At 38.8% G+C, this 15,802-nt stretch overlaps 1 protein-coding gene across 4 annotated transcripts; it reads left to right on the top strand.

Moving 5' to 3' along the window:
* Positions 1–62: 62 nt before the first annotated feature.
* On the top strand, positions 63–14,426 carry aldh18a1 (aldehyde dehydrogenase 18 family, member A1). 4 transcript variants are annotated; one of them, XM_088635774.1, is made up of 18 exons: positions 63–213; positions 1,940–2,077; positions 3,771–3,994; positions 4,513–4,662; positions 5,092–5,196; positions 5,725–5,877; positions 6,986–7,076; positions 7,253–7,377; positions 7,664–7,808; positions 8,364–8,437; positions 8,645–8,744; positions 8,864–9,084; positions 9,202–9,339; positions 9,606–9,801; positions 10,018–10,139; positions 10,754–10,940; positions 11,865–11,960; positions 13,594–14,426. In XM_088635774.1, exons 2-18 carry the CDS (start codon positions 1,975–1,977, stop codon positions 13,773–13,775), a joined length of 2,412 nt encoding a protein of 803 aa, XP_088491900.1. In that variant the 5' UTR covers positions 63–213; positions 1,940–1,974; the 3' UTR covers positions 13,776–14,426. The 4 variants fall into 4 exon arrangements, with proteins under 4 accessions (XP_088491900.1, XP_088491898.1, XP_088491901.1 ...); XM_088635772.1 differs by having other exon boundaries at positions 64–213; positions 5,725–5,883; XM_088635775.1 differs by having other exon boundaries at positions 64–213; positions 3,843–3,994; positions 5,725–5,883.
* The last annotated feature ends 1,376 nt before the right edge of the window (positions 14,427–15,802 follow it).

Genomic DNA, 15,802 nt, shown 5'->3' on the forward strand with positions numbered 1-15,802 from the left:
AATTTATTTAGCGCTGGTTTGCTACGACAGTAACGTAGGAAGGCTTACTGAAAACGGGGAAGGGCTATGATCTTTACGTATGGCTTGATGTGGAATACAAGTTAGGGAAGACGTGGATGGTCTTAATGTGTAAATAGTGAGAGGAGCTGGGCACTAAAAAATAAGGATACACCTCATTTCACTCTTGGACGTCAAGTTGTGTAGAAAATACGCGTAAGTTTACAATAAATTGCGTTTCGGTGTAAGTAAAAATAAATCGTGCACCCGTAGATTGCAAAGGGAAATTGACAGTTAATTTAAAAATACTTGTACTCGAATTTTGTGATTGACGTTTCATGATAGATACTGAGGTTACTTATACAGTATACACAACGGCAGAACTTCATTGTAATTTAGATTAGCCTTTTTAAGTTTCTTTACATTCTGCAGCAACAGCCATCCTGATCTATTTTTTACCCTCGCCACCTGGCCCTGAAGGTAACTGTGGGATCCGTTTGTAGCTTTCAAATATTGAACTGCTATTCCTAAAATGCTGCTTCAGGTTTTTTTGCTCCGAGTAGATCTAGTGAACAAAAATCACTGCGACTCAGAATAAACTAGATCACTTTAGTGTTACGTTATTGGAAAATCTGTGATGTACTGGTGGGTATTATAATGATAAAAGATGCAATCGAAATTAGAGTCTAAGGACTTTGATATTCTGCGGTTCTGAGATCTAATTTCTTGACCGGTATGTTCTGTTGTTTGAGAGGAGTGATTTATTATTTAAATTGCAGATTTAGCGGATTTGTTAGTTGGAACGACATAAACTTCAACAACACTAAATCTTCAGAGATTGTGCAAGATGAACTGTAGATACAGGCAGTGTCTTTGAGTTCAGTGTATAATAAAAAGGAAGATAAACATCCTAATCTATAAACAGGAATTTCCGTAATTAGTTTAAACATCATTCTTTCTATAACTGTTAAATGGCCAGTAATAATCGCCCTTTACACTATTCTAATTATTAAAGCTTTGTTTTTAATAATCATATTTGGCCTAATGCACAGTTACATTTCTTTGCTGACGTTTTAATGTTAACGTGAGAAATCTGGAAGATACACGAATGAATGACTTTTTGTATGTTAAATCATTACGTCAAAGTAATGCATCCACCAGCTGTTGTTGGATAGCCACCAATTATCTTAAAATCTGTATTATGTGAAAGTTTAACTGAAATGCAGTTTACTTTCCACCGCAGGGAATTGCACTGTGTCCTTCTGCTAAAGATGCCGAATGACATACTGTAGGTGTTAAATGTACAGTAGATATAAACTAAAGCCTTCTTAATCGAAAGGGGCTTTTTATCTAGTACTCTTTTTAATCACCTAAAAATAAAAAAGCTGTACGTGGCAGCTTTGATCAGACACAAACACAGTGCTGTAACAACCGACAGAGTTACAGCAGCTGCTGACAAAGCATAGTATGGGCCCAGAGACCGCCCTGCTTCTCCGTTATTGGATCTCAGCGACCCCGATTTTAGTGTCTGGGAATCTTTAATGAAAGGGCTCAGTAAAGTCTTTGCTATCGAGTGTAGCTGGTGGAGGAAGAGGAAAAAAAAAACATCATAACAGCACAGATCTCTAAGGTGGTACCATTGGAGCATAGGTTTAAGAGGACTCTGCAGGTATAAACTCCTTTTGCTTTGCAGATTTTGAGTGATTTTCATAGTGAAAAGCCGCACCTGTTAATGTTTTTTAGTGTAACTGCTACTGCTCTGCTTTTTCATTTCTAACTTATGGGCTTATTCTCTTTTAAAAATCAAAAATTGAAATTCATTTTAATCCATCCTTTTTTCCTTTTTTGAGGTGTCCTTACACCATGAACATGTATAATGAGACCTGGGTGTTATGTTGTGTAGCGTGCCAGTAACTCTGCAGTTAATTTGTTCGTGCTGCAGTTGCCCGGGGACTGGGTCCAGTGTTCGGTGTCATCATGCTGCGAAGGCTGGCACTGTGCTCCCGGTTCAAGGTAGCCACAGGGAGTGCGCTGTCGCGGATCAGTCCGCACTTCACAAGAGCAGCATCACAGGCGAAATGTAAGTATAGTCGCCAATTGGACAAGTGTTCACGTGCTTCGAGATTAGAACAGGTTACAACCTGCAAACTTTTTTTTTTTTGCTGCTTATGTTGCCCCAGGACAGCACTGTTACCAAACATTTTTAACAGAAATTAACAGAAATTTAACAGAAATTGGTATATTTGATTGATATTGATACTTCTAGCAATCATAAAGTTGCAGAAGAGTAGAGGCCTCTTTAGGCAGTAGTATTCCTGTCCTTTTTAAAGTTCAGTCTGGAAATCAGTTTGCAGTTCTCCCTCATTTTTAATGGGGGTGTATAAGCATTTGAAAATGGTAAGAATATTATGATTCCTTGTACTTCAAGAGCAGTATTTAGAAATGAACATAAGACCATCGTGAATGCTTGGGCAGGGTTTTCAATAGGGGGGAAAAACAGTGGACAGGAGTTATGAAGAAGTCTACTATAGTAGTGATGTTAACCCAGCAAGACAAGTTTTAAATAAATCTGAACATTGTGCATTAGAAATATATATGTAAGGTCTGGCTCTGAAACCAAATGTTTTTGTTTTCAAATTGAGTTTGTTGTAAGACTTTTGCTCAACTTCCTCAACTACGTAACATTTCACTTGTAAATGTCTTCCATGCTCATCTTGATGCAGTTGCATTTGAACAGTCATTTTCTAGGTAAAAAGGGGCAAAAAAGTCGACACTTTCAACCTCACTCATCTTTCGGCTGTCATCACTTCTGTTGAAATAATAGAATATAAACTACCCATAACTCTTGCTGACCCCCATCTGTAATCTGTCTAATCTGTTCAGTCCGGCATCATTTGTTTTATTGTGATGAGTCTGACTGCTGATGTGGCACTTTTCCTTGTGGGTCTGTAGCTGAGGGTGATGTTCTGACCTCTGCACAAGCTCTGCCCTTTTAAAAAACGTTGCTGCGTTAATAGTTTACAACCTCTGAGTGGCTATAGTACATTATCTTGTTTTTTAACATTTGGAGTATATAATCAAACTTCATACATCAAATGGGCTTTAATCAAAAATGATAAAATTAGGAAACTAATTTTATTTTTAAAAAGCGTGCAAATTAAGTTGTGTAAAAATGCAAGTTCAACGAGAAGTTTTAATTTAAAGGATGTTTGAGGAAAATCATTACGATTGAGATAACATTACAGTAGATTATTAATAAACTGTTTTGTCTTAAGAAATTGTATAGTTTATTTTTCCTCATTAACATGAAAGTTTTTAGATTTGCCATCTTGTGGGCTTTGTGCTTTCTGAGCTTCAAGTTCTAGCAAACCTGCTGTAAGCTTTGTGTAGCCGTGTTGGTGCTAAAGCATGCTTGGAGCTAAATAGTGCTTCCATGCCAAGTTCACTCACAAAACAGTAAGATGGCAGAATATATATGATGTGGATTAACCACAGAAGTCTAATTTGGGATGCTCCTTTATATGACAATTCACTTAAAATAAATGGAAGCACAAATCCATGTTGAGATCTTCTGGTGTTGTGAGGGAAACAAAATATCTGACGAGGTCTGGCTGTGTAAATGGTCTATGAAGGCTCCTACACCAGTAGAAGGCATGCAGTTGCTAAGCTCATAACATTGCCTAACAAACCATCATTCCCCTGCTTCACTAATGGCTTTGCATGGCGCATTTCCTTGTCCGTTCATTGCAATTCCCATTTCTCCCCCCTTTCAGATTTCCCTGCGATCTGTTCGCCATTCAGAAACACTGCTGTCCGCCACTGGAGTAACATTCCTTTTATTACAGTCCCGCTCACCCGTACCCATGGTAAGTCGTTTGCTCACCGCAGCGAGCTAAAGCACGCGAAGAGGATCGTGGTGAAGCTGGGCAGCGCCGTGGTCACCCGTGGAGATGAGTGCGGCCTGGCGCTCGGGCGACTGGCTTCCATTGTGGAGCAGGTAAATTCGGAGGAGAGGCCAGAGCAGCTCAGGGAAGGTGGGGGAGACGGAGGGCTCAGGGTCAGATGCCCCTGGTCTAGTAGGGGGGCTGATTGATGTGGTCCATGGTCCCTTTGGTATTTCTGTGGAGATCTCATTTCACGCATAGAATTTGCTTTATATTGATTTGTTTTGTTGGCATTTGGGATTCATTTTGGAATCCCTTGGAAATTCAGTGTGCATCCTGATATTTCTGAGTGTTGCCCAGTGGAAGTAAGTACAGTATCATTTTGAAACGTGCAGTAGTGCTTCTCAAAAGAAATATGGCTTTTTTGGTTTGATGGCTAAATTAAGCTAGATCACGCTTTTTTTCTCTTTATCAATATTTAAACCACTATCCTTCTATCTTATTGAATTTAATTAAGTGTTAGTAATTGAAACATACTTTTGAGTTGACTTATTTCTTGAGTTTAAGCGTGATCTTTGTCTTATGGGCATATCCTATTTCACGGTTTAATGCTTGTTACTTTTCTTCACAGGTTGCCGTGCTGCAGAACCAGGGCCGAGAAATGATGATAGTTACAAGTGGCGCTGTGGCTTTCGGCAAACAGAGGTTGAGACATGAAATCCTGCTCTCCCAGAGTGTCCGCCAGGCACTGCATTCCGGACAGAACCAGCTCAAAGAAATGGTGAAACCTCTTTATTGGACATTGTCGTGTAGTACATAACAATAATATGTGTAGGTCGATCCATGTACAGTAATCGCATTGAAGATTATGACGTCTTATTATTGTAAGCAGCGTGCTTTTTTAAGCATGTTTTTTAATATAACAAATTTGCTTCTTATGTTACATTGAGCAAATCTTCCTAGTTATACATGGACTTAAAATGTTTGTACAGTTATGTCCATTTCCCGCTTTTCCGTTCTTGTATGAGCTCAGAAGTCCGAAATGGATCACACTGCTTCTCAGTGGTAGCTTTATTTATAACTCATGGTAACATATTGAGGTCAGGCTTAAAATCTTGCTGATGATAAAGCAAAGTTCGCCTACCCGTTGAAGCGATAAGCTGGATGGTGAAATGCTGTAGTGGTAACTGTGGGCCATTACTGTTTACAGTCCGTTCCTGTGCTTGAAGCCCGTGCCTGTGCGGCAGCAGGACAGAGTGGGCTGATGGCCTTGTACGAAGCCATGTTCACGCAGTACAGCACGTGTACAGCACAGGTAATCCATCACACCCCCAAGTTTAATTTTATGTGCTAAACACCCATGTAGAGGTTATAATTTGCAGTGAGCCTTTGTCCACAAATCAGGTTTCATAGTGCTAACTTTCAGTCTAACGGTCGAAACATTGGAGTGGTAAATTATTCAAGAATGTAGCCTGTAAGTTTCCTCGGCCTAATCTATAAACTTTTACTGTTCTTCCACAGTTTATCTCTTGTCAGTAAGGATGGCAGAATTTGTAGATAACTCAATTATATATCTATAATGAAGAATGTATTCTTTAGACTTTAGACTTTAAATTAGTGCAGTCATTTTTTCCCCTTTTCCAGAACCCAAAAGGGCCATATTTGTAAAAAATAAAAAGACTGATTTTTTTTTTCTGCTTATATCCATTATGACTTAGTGGTGGTGGTGGTGGGGGGAACAAATAAGAAAAGCAGCTGCAAAGTGTCCCAGAAGATTTCAGTAAGGTGAGCATAGTGACTCTGCGCTGTAAGGGCTGAAATGTCTGCACTTTGTTTTTGACAGATTCTTGTTACAAACTTGGACTTCCACGATGACCAGAAGCGAAGGAACCTGAACAGCACTCTGCACGAGCTCCTGCGGATGAACATTGTCCCCATCATCAACACGAACGACGCTGTGGTGCCCCCGCCCGAGCCCAACAGTGACCTGCAGGGGGTAAATGTGGGTGAAGTATCATGGGTTTGGGCAGGTGTCCAGCATTGAGGGGAGCTGCATGCTTGGAGCTTGAAGGCTAGGATTTGCTTACTGCATGGAGCATAGCCGTGGAGTATGTGTTTTGTCTGCGGCAGCATGCCATCTGTCTGTCTGTTTCAGAATTTCTTCCTTGCTTCTGCATTAATTTCTGTTGTCGAACACTGCTTGCATTGTGGCAAAAACAAACTTGGGTATGGAGATCAATCGGATTGCTAGGTTGATTGTGAAAGGTGAATATTTAAAAGGGGAAGTTTCACATACCTGCATAGAGGCACACATCTTGTTAGATTCTGTCATTCCTGTTCTTTTCTGCAAGAACAGAATAATCTTAAAACAAATACATGTTTTAAAATTTGGAAGTAAAATTTAAAAGTGTTTAAGAATTTGTCTGAGTCCATTTAAAATCATTTGGGTTCCAGTAATTCTAAAAATTCTGTTTGGAAATACAGAAAATTAGTTGTAATAAAGGCTGGGCTGTTAAATTAGGCATCCTTCCAATTAAAGGAAGTTGTCTTTTAAAAGCATTATAGAATTAACTGTTTAAACAAAATAGTACTGCATTACATGTGAAATGCTGTACATATACAGAAATCCCATAGAAATATGCACTTCAGGTTAAATCTTCTGAATGAATTATACCAAATATGACCATGTGAAAATATAAAATCATAAAAGACATTCTCTGTACAGTTCTTGCTCTCTGCTAAAGTGGATTCATGTAAGCTTCCTTCAAACCACTAACCAAAGCCTGCTTGTGAGTTAGAAAAAAATCTTTGTGCTTCACATTCACTTATAATATCTCCATTAGCTTTCTTCTGTCATTGTCATGCCTCTTTATACAGTATAAGAAAAATAATTATTTGACTGCCTTTGTCATTTTAACTGGTTGTTGAATATTTGAAGTTTGTTGAAACAAAATCTTCTGAACAGTGGTTAAATCCCCTTTTACAAAGGAGACCTAAAGTGCTATTGCTAATTTTATTAAAGCACCACACACCAGTACAAAAACTAAAAACTGTCCCTTACCTTACCTTACCTTGTCTTGTTTTGTCAATGCTTTTTAATATAGGTGATCAGCATTAAGGACAATGACAGCTTGGCCGCCCGCCTAGCTGTTGAGATGAAAGCTGACCTGCTGATTGCTCTGTCTGATGTTGAAGGTTTGTAAGTTGTCCGTGAAGTGTGTAGGTTATTTAAAAAGATAATGCACTAGGCTATGGTCATTTAACGTCTACTGTGGGAAATTGGGAATGTGCCAGTTTGAAATCCAGATAGTTCACAGTGTTTCGGAGTTATGCGAAACAATAGCTCAGCGTGACTTTTTTTTTTCCTTTAGGATTGTATGATAGCCCTCCAGGATCAGATGATGCTAAGCTTATCGACATTTTCTATCCTGGTGACCAGCAGTCTATTACCTATGGAACAAAGTCCAGAGTGGGAATTGGTGGCATGGAAGCTAAGGTATTTACTAGTGGGGAGAGATCCAGAATCATCCCTTTACATTTTGAAGTCATGTGTGGAACAAGACCAGAGGTCTAGATGTATGTTAAGTGCTGCATTGTATGCAAGTGCTAAACCTTGTTTCAGTGCTGAGCATAAGGTTTACAGTACTTGTATCAGGATCTCTTGTAGCTCCACTTAGGTTAAGATATCATTCTTGTAATCCTTATGTTAAATAAGATTTGCACTTTGAAATTATAGATATTTGACTGTTTTACTTCAAAGCCCGGCTTGCTTCCTTTCTCAGGTAAAAGCTGCTCTGTGGGCCTTGCAGGGAGGTACGTCTGTCGTCATTGCCAATGGAACACACCCCAAAGTAACAGGGCACGTCATCACAGATATTGTGGAAGGAAAGAAAGTGGGGACGTTCTTCTCCGAAGTGAAGCCAGCAGGTGAGTTTTAGAAATACTACTTACGTTTTACAACAAGAAGGAACAAAGAAACTGAAAGTAGCAAGAGCTTCATAGAAGGAATCTTACATACAGGACATATAAATGTTGAGGTGACTGTTCTGTCTTGGCAATGCATTTTTTTAGTGCGTTACTTGTAGCAGGTGTAATAAAAGTAAAGGTTCCCTATTAATTTGGCCGTAAATTTTATTGAATCCTATTTAATTAGTTTTATTTACTTTATATAGGCTGTTTGTAAGGAGACAATCTGCATGTATAAAATGTTGGGCTTATTCACGGAGTCCTGACACATTCCTTGGTATACAGTAACAATTGTGTGCAACAAAACACTAGGGATAAAATGGAAACGAACCTAATACAGCAGCACACTAATGTAGATTATTTTGCATAGGCCTGATACCACTGGTACATAAAAGGTTTGTGAAGAACATAGACAGTTACACTATTTTTGTGGTAGAGTTCAGACTTGTGAAATCAAGTTCGTAGACAGGCAGATTTTGTCCTATTCCTTTTTGTGATGCGGATGTTGGCTCATAGGTCCCACGGTGGAACAGCAGACTGAAATGGCCCGTCATGGTGGACGAATGTTAGCCGCTTTACTTCCAGAACAGGTGGGGGCAGTGCAAAACTTCATGCTAAGCTTCATCAGTCAGTTGAGATATCACTTCAATTTCACAACTGTAGCTTTATTTCAGTTTGCACTACTGTTGTTTTTCTCCCTCTCCCTATACACTTTGCCTTCTGCTGTGAAATATAAATACTGGGGTTCTTTGTCTATACTTTAACAAAGCTCAGATATTCATGTTGTTTCATTGCAGAGAAGTGAAATTATTTGCCATCTGGCTGATCTCTTAACGGAGAAGAAGGATGATATTCTGGCTGCTAACAAGAAGGACATGGAAGTAGCGGTCAGTGGAGGTAATGCTATACATTGTTTTAATAAAACATGGGTGTAAGGGCTTTCCGTTTTCTTGCTATTTTATGATTTCTTAAAGTTGTGCATCAAGAAGACATTTCTTATATTAACCGAATTTCAGGCAAACTTTCTCCACCCATGCTGAAGCGGTTAAGTCTATCAACGGCCAAGTTAAACAGCTTAGCCATCGGCCTGCGTCAGATTGCTGTATCCTCTCGGGACAGCGTTGGCCAGGTGCTGCGCCGGACCCGCGTTGCGAATAACCTGGAACTGGAGCAGATAACTGTCCCCATCGGTGTTCTGCTGGTGATCTTTGAGTCTCGTCCTGATTGCTTGCCTCAGGTAAGCTTGGGTTGCTATAAAGATGCAAGCAGTCAATTACAAATGTTGCCTGCTGGAAATGATTTTTCTTATCTGTGGGGGATCTGCGGTACATCTCTGGGTGTTCTGTCTCTGCAGGTCGCAGCTCTAGCTATTGCTAGTGGAAACGCTTTATTGCTTAAAGGAGGAAAAGAAGCCTCAAACACAAACCAGACGCTGCACCAGTTGACACAAGAAGCTCTTTCCATACACGGAGTCAAGGATGCAGTACAGCTAGTAAGAAGAAGCTTCTGAAGTGCTTGTAAAAATTGTGAATTGAGACCCTAAAATTTCAAAAGTAAGGATCTGCAAAATGTACTTGGAAAGAGCATATTGCTAAAAAGCCTTCAGATGAATTTCAAGCTTGTGAAATGTGAAAAGCACACACTGGAGTGAATGAGACTGCTACTAGACTAAAGTAGAGTAGACTAAAAAAAGTTTCTAAGCGCACATCTGATGTCCTTTTTATCTAGTTGTCTTTGCCTGTGTTTGCACATCCTTAGGTGAGCACTCGCGAAGAGGTGGAGGACCTGTGCCGTCTGGACAAGATGATTGATTTGATAATCCCGCGGGGATCTTCTCAGCTCGTCAGGGACATCCAGAGGGCGGCCAAGGGCATCCCAGTGCTGGGGCACAGCGAGGGAATCTGCCACGTGTACATTGACTCCGAAGCCAGTGTGGACAAAGCCATCAAGATCAGTGAGTGAACAGTGCGCCGTCTTGTGTACAGATATGACAGAGAGTTAATGTGTTACCAAAGGTAACAGTGTGAACAAAGTTAACTGGGACAGAAACTGGAAACTGGGTCAGTTATAATAACCTTCTCATTTTTTTTATTGGGGGGGGCTAATTGTAGAAAAATAACTTTCACAATTGAGAGCTCATGAAAATGTCCTGTCCATTTTAATTTTACAGTCAGAGATTCGAAATGTGACTACCCAGCAGCTTGCAATGCCATGGAAACTCTCTTAGTGCACAGAGACCTCCTGAGGACTCCTGTCTTTGACCAGATTATTGACATGCTCAGGGTGGAGCGGGTGAGCTTCACAGACCTTTTTCATTCAAATACTGCAGCTTTAAACTAGGTTGTTAATTATTTTTTTTAAATACAAGCATTTTAAATTTGACAGCATACTTTGACGGAATGTCTGATTATATACTTGCACATAATCCTTGTTTTATTGTATTTGGCAACATTATTATGTCAGAGTCTCAGTAGTAACAAGGTTATTGTATAACAGTAGTGTAGGATTTCCTATTGCTTTCATTTCCCATACCCACGTATTCATGGCATATACTAAAAGGATTCCTTTAATTTCCCTTATTCAAAATTTATTACAAATGCCTTATTGTGTTAAAAAAAAGGCCATTGCATGGTTTTTGTAAGTCTGTTCTAAAACAAGTATTCACCCAGGAGGAGATGTAGTACCATACAGGTTTTTTTTACCAAAAAAAATAGACCAACTAATTAGATGGTTGGTTTAGACCAACTAATTTGATTAGGTTCCTCTTGTTTTTTCACATTTGTCTCCTTAGTCTTGGTGATGTGGAATAAGAGTCATACTGAAGGATACAGTGCATCTTAAATGCAAAGCTATACTAAGAAACATTGCATTGTATACAGTTTGACCTGTGTAGGTTTTGTTTCCAGGTAAAAATTCATGCAGGCCCCAGGTTTGCCTCTTACCTAACGTTCAGCCCCTCAGAAGTCAAGTCTCTGCGCACAGAGTATGGGGACTTGGAGTGCTGCATTGAGGTTGTGGACAGCATGCAGGAAGCCATCGATCACATTCACAAGTATGGCAGCTCGCACACGGATGTCATTGTGACTGAGAACGGTGAGTTGCTGAATTCCTGTAGTCTGTTAACAGTGCTCTGTGAAATAGTGCTAAAATCAGTTAGATTGAATACAGAGTCCGGTTGTTCTGAGGGTAAGTGATCCTTGGTTTGAACCTTGCCTAGGGCTTCTGTGTGTGTGGACTCTCTCCCCAAGCTCATGTGGGTTTCTGCCAGTTTCCTCTCATGTCCCAGAGACATGCAGTATATGTTTGATTGCATATCTGAATTATCTCTGGCCCTGCAATCAGCATCCTGCCCACAGGGGAGCAGACATGTGCTCTCAGTACTGCTTGGGAAACAGACTCGGTCTTGCTGCAACCTTCACAAGGATGAGTAGCTTCCTGATAATTGAAGGATTATATGACATATCATTAACCCTGTTAGGAAAAGAAATGAGAACAGCAGATTTAGAGCTTGTGTAGTAATTTGATCTCTAGATGTACTGTAGATGAACGTGAGCAGGGTTATTTTCTATTTTCTTGAAGCCTTTTTACAAAATTATTTCCTCTTCACTTCAGTTCAGATGCATTACATCTTACTCATGGAGTTGGCCTTCTTGATTATTTTTGTATTAAGTTTCCAAGCATGATTCTTGAAATATCAAACATCAGTTTTAAAATTGCCCCCATTTCTCCTTTGTTCCTCACCCTTTGCCTTGTTGTTTGTAATTCAGTTTTTATTAGATTGATTTTTTCTTTTTAAATAGTATAATGCAACATTAACTATAAACTGTGGAAGTCACCTGTACAACAACTCAGAGCAGGGTAGGATTAATATGATATGGGTTAATTAAATAAACCAACTGTGTAACACAGATCAGGTGAAAGAAGAAAAAAACATTAGGCCCACCATGAACTCAGACTGACTCCATGCTCTGGACCATCCTTACAATACTGTGGTTTCTTTTTAATGTCATTTTTCAGAGGAGACAGCGGAGCAGTTCTTGCAACAGCTGGACAGTGCCTGTGTGTTCTGGAATGCAAGCACACGCTTTTCAGATGGATATCGTTTTGGCTTAGGTGTGTAACCAAGTTTGACTTCTTTCCTTTATGCGGATTTCTGGCTAATGGCATGTTGTGTATATTTTGAATTTGGTCTTTTTTGTTGAATTCTTTGATTTGGTGACTGCGCAACCGGTGATGCAAAGAAGATCTGGTACTGTATGTTTTTGCAAACTTAAGTTTCAACCTTTACTACCACTTGGTTAATCCACTTCTTACTTTTTGAAACCATTAAGAAACTCCTTTTTGTTTATGATTTCTATTTTCCCCTTCCCATAAAATAGTTAATTTTATCATGCTTTATATAGTTTTTATAGTTTATAAAATTATAAATTATAAAGGGAGTTGAAGTGATAAATTTCAGTGATGGTAGCTTTTCATTGTGTGTTTTAATTCTAAAATTAAAGCTACCCAGAGTCGCTATTTATTTGCAGTGGAAGAGATGCTTCTTTTAAACCTTTGGAAGAAAAGAGTTGGTTGATAATTAAAAGCTTGCGGTTTCTGTGTTCTTTATTCTAGTCTCTTATCAGCTGTAAAACTAAAGAACATTTTAAAAATTGATAAACACACTCACATTTAAAAAAAAAAAAGCTTAAAAACACAAACAGGTTAAAATACATTCACAACCCCTCTAGTTTAAGGCAGGTGTTTCATAATAGTATTCTCTGTTCTGATCAATATGGAAAATGAACAACTCTAATACAGAGTCAACAAAGCAATTAAGTAACCCTACTTTATATTGTATAAAAGCATAATTGTACTCCAGTACAAGTAACTGACGAAATAAAGGAAACGCCAAGATAAAGTTTTTTTAATAGGGCATTGGGCCACTTTGAGCCACCAGAAAAGCTTCAGCAAGCCTTGGTACAGATTCTGCAAGTGCGATGCGACATCATTCTTCCATGAGAAATTCCATTATTTGGATTTCTTTTCGTGGTGATATTAAAAAAGTCTTAGACACCGCTCCAGAACCTTCCATACGTGTTCATTTGTTTTGAGATCCGGTGACTGGAACAGCCAAAGCATGCTCCTCAAACCATTCAGTGACCACTTGTGCCCTGTGGATGTCATCCTGGAAGATTCCACTCAAGATAGAAATTCTTCACCACAGGATCCATGTGATTGCTCAGAATGGCTTTATTTACTGGCATTTACCTTGCCTTCTGAAGGCTAAACCATGTCGGGGAAAATGCACCCCACACTATAACAGCCTCCAGAACCCCTTCACCGTGGGAAGCAAGCACTTGAGCCTGTAGGCTTCTGTTGTCTTCCACCTCACGTGCTTATCCGCTTATTGAGCCAAAACAATGGACAACTGGGCATGACCAGCTTTTTTATACATGACCCCAAGCATGATGGGATGTTAATTAAACACTAAGCATGAACCTGTGTGGAAGCACCTGCTTTCAATATACTTTGTATCCCTCATTTACTAGAGTGTTTGTTACAGTGCTTGTACATCAGTTAGTGTACACTGATCGTACAGGTAAAACATTTCACATCTGGGTTCCCTAGAAAGACAAAGCATGGTGCTGATATCTTTGAGTCTTTAGCTTTAGAATTTCTATCCATGCTGGTAACTGTACAGATTGTTTGCCTGCATAACGGAGCTTTTCATTGATAAATATCACATCTTTTTTTGTTGTTGTAGGTGCTGAAGTTGGGATCAGTACAGCACGGATTCACGCCCGCGGGCCTGTGGGACTAGAAGGTCTTCTTACCACAAAATGGGTGCTGAAGGGAGATGGACACACAGTCGCCGATTTCTCCGAACAAGGAAGCATGAAATACATTCATGAGAACATCCCTGTGATACAAAGATCCTCCAGCTAGATTGCTCTCTGGGATCTTCTGAGGGACCCTGCAGTGGAAGCGGAGTTTAATGTTTACAGATCAGGCAGTCAAGATCAGCTTATTAGACTGACCAAATTAACACGTTGAAAATTGTGCCGTGTGAGCCAAAATGTTAAGAGTCTTGGAACAATCTAAAAAACTTGCTGTTTTGTTCACGTAAAGCACTCCACCAAATGGTTTTGGAAGAGCACTTTCATAATAATGGTAAAAATAAGCTGTTCATTCAGAGATTTCATGAAATGTCATGTTCTGTTATAGAGCTCTCATGAAAACAATCAAAACTCAAGCTGCAAGTGGTCCTCTAGATCTGCCAAAAACCTTTTATATGTTTTTTCCCCCCCTCTGGTGTTTTTATGCTTCTTTTCTTGCTTGTGCATGAGTTTAATACTCATTCTCTCCACTTCTGCAGAAATAAAAACAAATTGTTTTGGACCTGCTAAGCACAGCAGTATTTTAAAGCTGAAGCAACTGTATGTAATGTGGATAAACTCTTTGCTTTGTTATAGATACTTAAAAAATGGATTGGAACATTCCATATAATGGTATTTTATATGTAAAATGCCTTAATGATGATGTTTGATTTTTGTAATTAATGATGGTATTGTAGAATTAAAGGTTTGTTGAATAATTGTTTTCTGGTGTTTGTTTAGAAAATTCCCAAACTGGTATATGTGGGATTTAGAAGACACGAGCAGTTTCTTTTTTATTCTTGAATGGAGTTCACAAAAGTTGTTTTGACACAGTACTATTGTTATAAGTGCAATAGATATCACAAGAAGAATATACAATACTTTTTTTTAAATCTCAAAATTCACTATTTCTGTCAGCCATGATTCTAAAGGGAACACAATTCCAGAAGACCTGGCTCTAAAACATAGAAGCAAACTGATTCCTACATGTACAGGATATTAATGACATGCAATAACTGTATTCTTCAGTGCTGGTCCTGGGAGACAAGAGTACATTCCTAATTCTCTTAAAGAGACTATAGTTACATAGGAAAATAATAGAATACATACATGTATAGAATACGTTAAGGGAACCATGTGCCTATGTGGACTGTCTTTTCATTATTGTCAGTTCTAAATAAACTGGACAAGCTTAGAAAATCTAAAATACACGATTACAGGGTTAAGGCTTTTAAGTTTGAGGGAACAAGTGCTTTGCTTTTAAACAGTTGGTCTTTGATACAGAGTAATTCCTGTCTGTGTACAGTAACTTGGGAGGTCTTTCCAGTGCTAGAAGAGAGTTAGTTTTCGTTAACTGTTGAGGACGAACTGAAGAGAGCTGTTTGTCTTATTAGCTACCCACCTCAGCAGTGTATTTCTGAATGTAAGAAGTAAGAGCAGATGGCTAAAAAATGACAGCTTAGAAAACAGGCTAATTGATCATGTTTCAAATACAGTATGTGACTATTCAGTAACAATTTAAACCAGAAGGGTGTAAACAAGATTTAAAAATCACTTACAGTATATGATGTTTTTTTTCTTTCATTTTTGTCTTGTGTAATGTCAACATAGGAGATTAGGATTAATAACCTAAAATGCACATGCAGGATACTGTAGGTTTTGGAGAAAAAAAATGTTTTAAAAGGATAACAAGTCATCTAGAAGATCAATCTGCCGGAGAGTCTGGGTTTTACAATCTGGCATGTTGTGAAAATGTAGCATAAAAATGCATTTGGCTGTCAGGAAATTAAAACAGCAATATGTTTTCATGTGAAAGAGTTATGATAGAGTAGAAAAGAACTTAAGGAATTTTACTCCTTTTCATATATAAAAAGTCTATGACTTTTCTTGCCTCTCTATGTTGTGGTTTTACTCTGCTAGCAAGGATTTATGTAATCTGTTTATTAAATATTTTTGTCCACTGTATGTTTTTTCTCGATGAAATAAAAAGCAACCCTACTTATTTTAGTATGTCAGCAAACTTGTTATATATTTACATAGAACAAAGGCTTGTTGTCTAAACAAAATTAAATACTAAGCTCTTAGCTCTACCAGGCA

Source organism: Lepisosteus platostomus, chromosome 6 (assembly GCF_059453375.1).
Source record: "Lepisosteus platostomus isolate fLepPlt1 chromosome 6, fLepPlt1.hap1, whole genome shotgun sequence".
Lineage (NCBI taxonomy): Eukaryota > Metazoa > Chordata > Actinopteri > Semionotiformes > Lepisosteidae > Lepisosteus > Lepisosteus platostomus.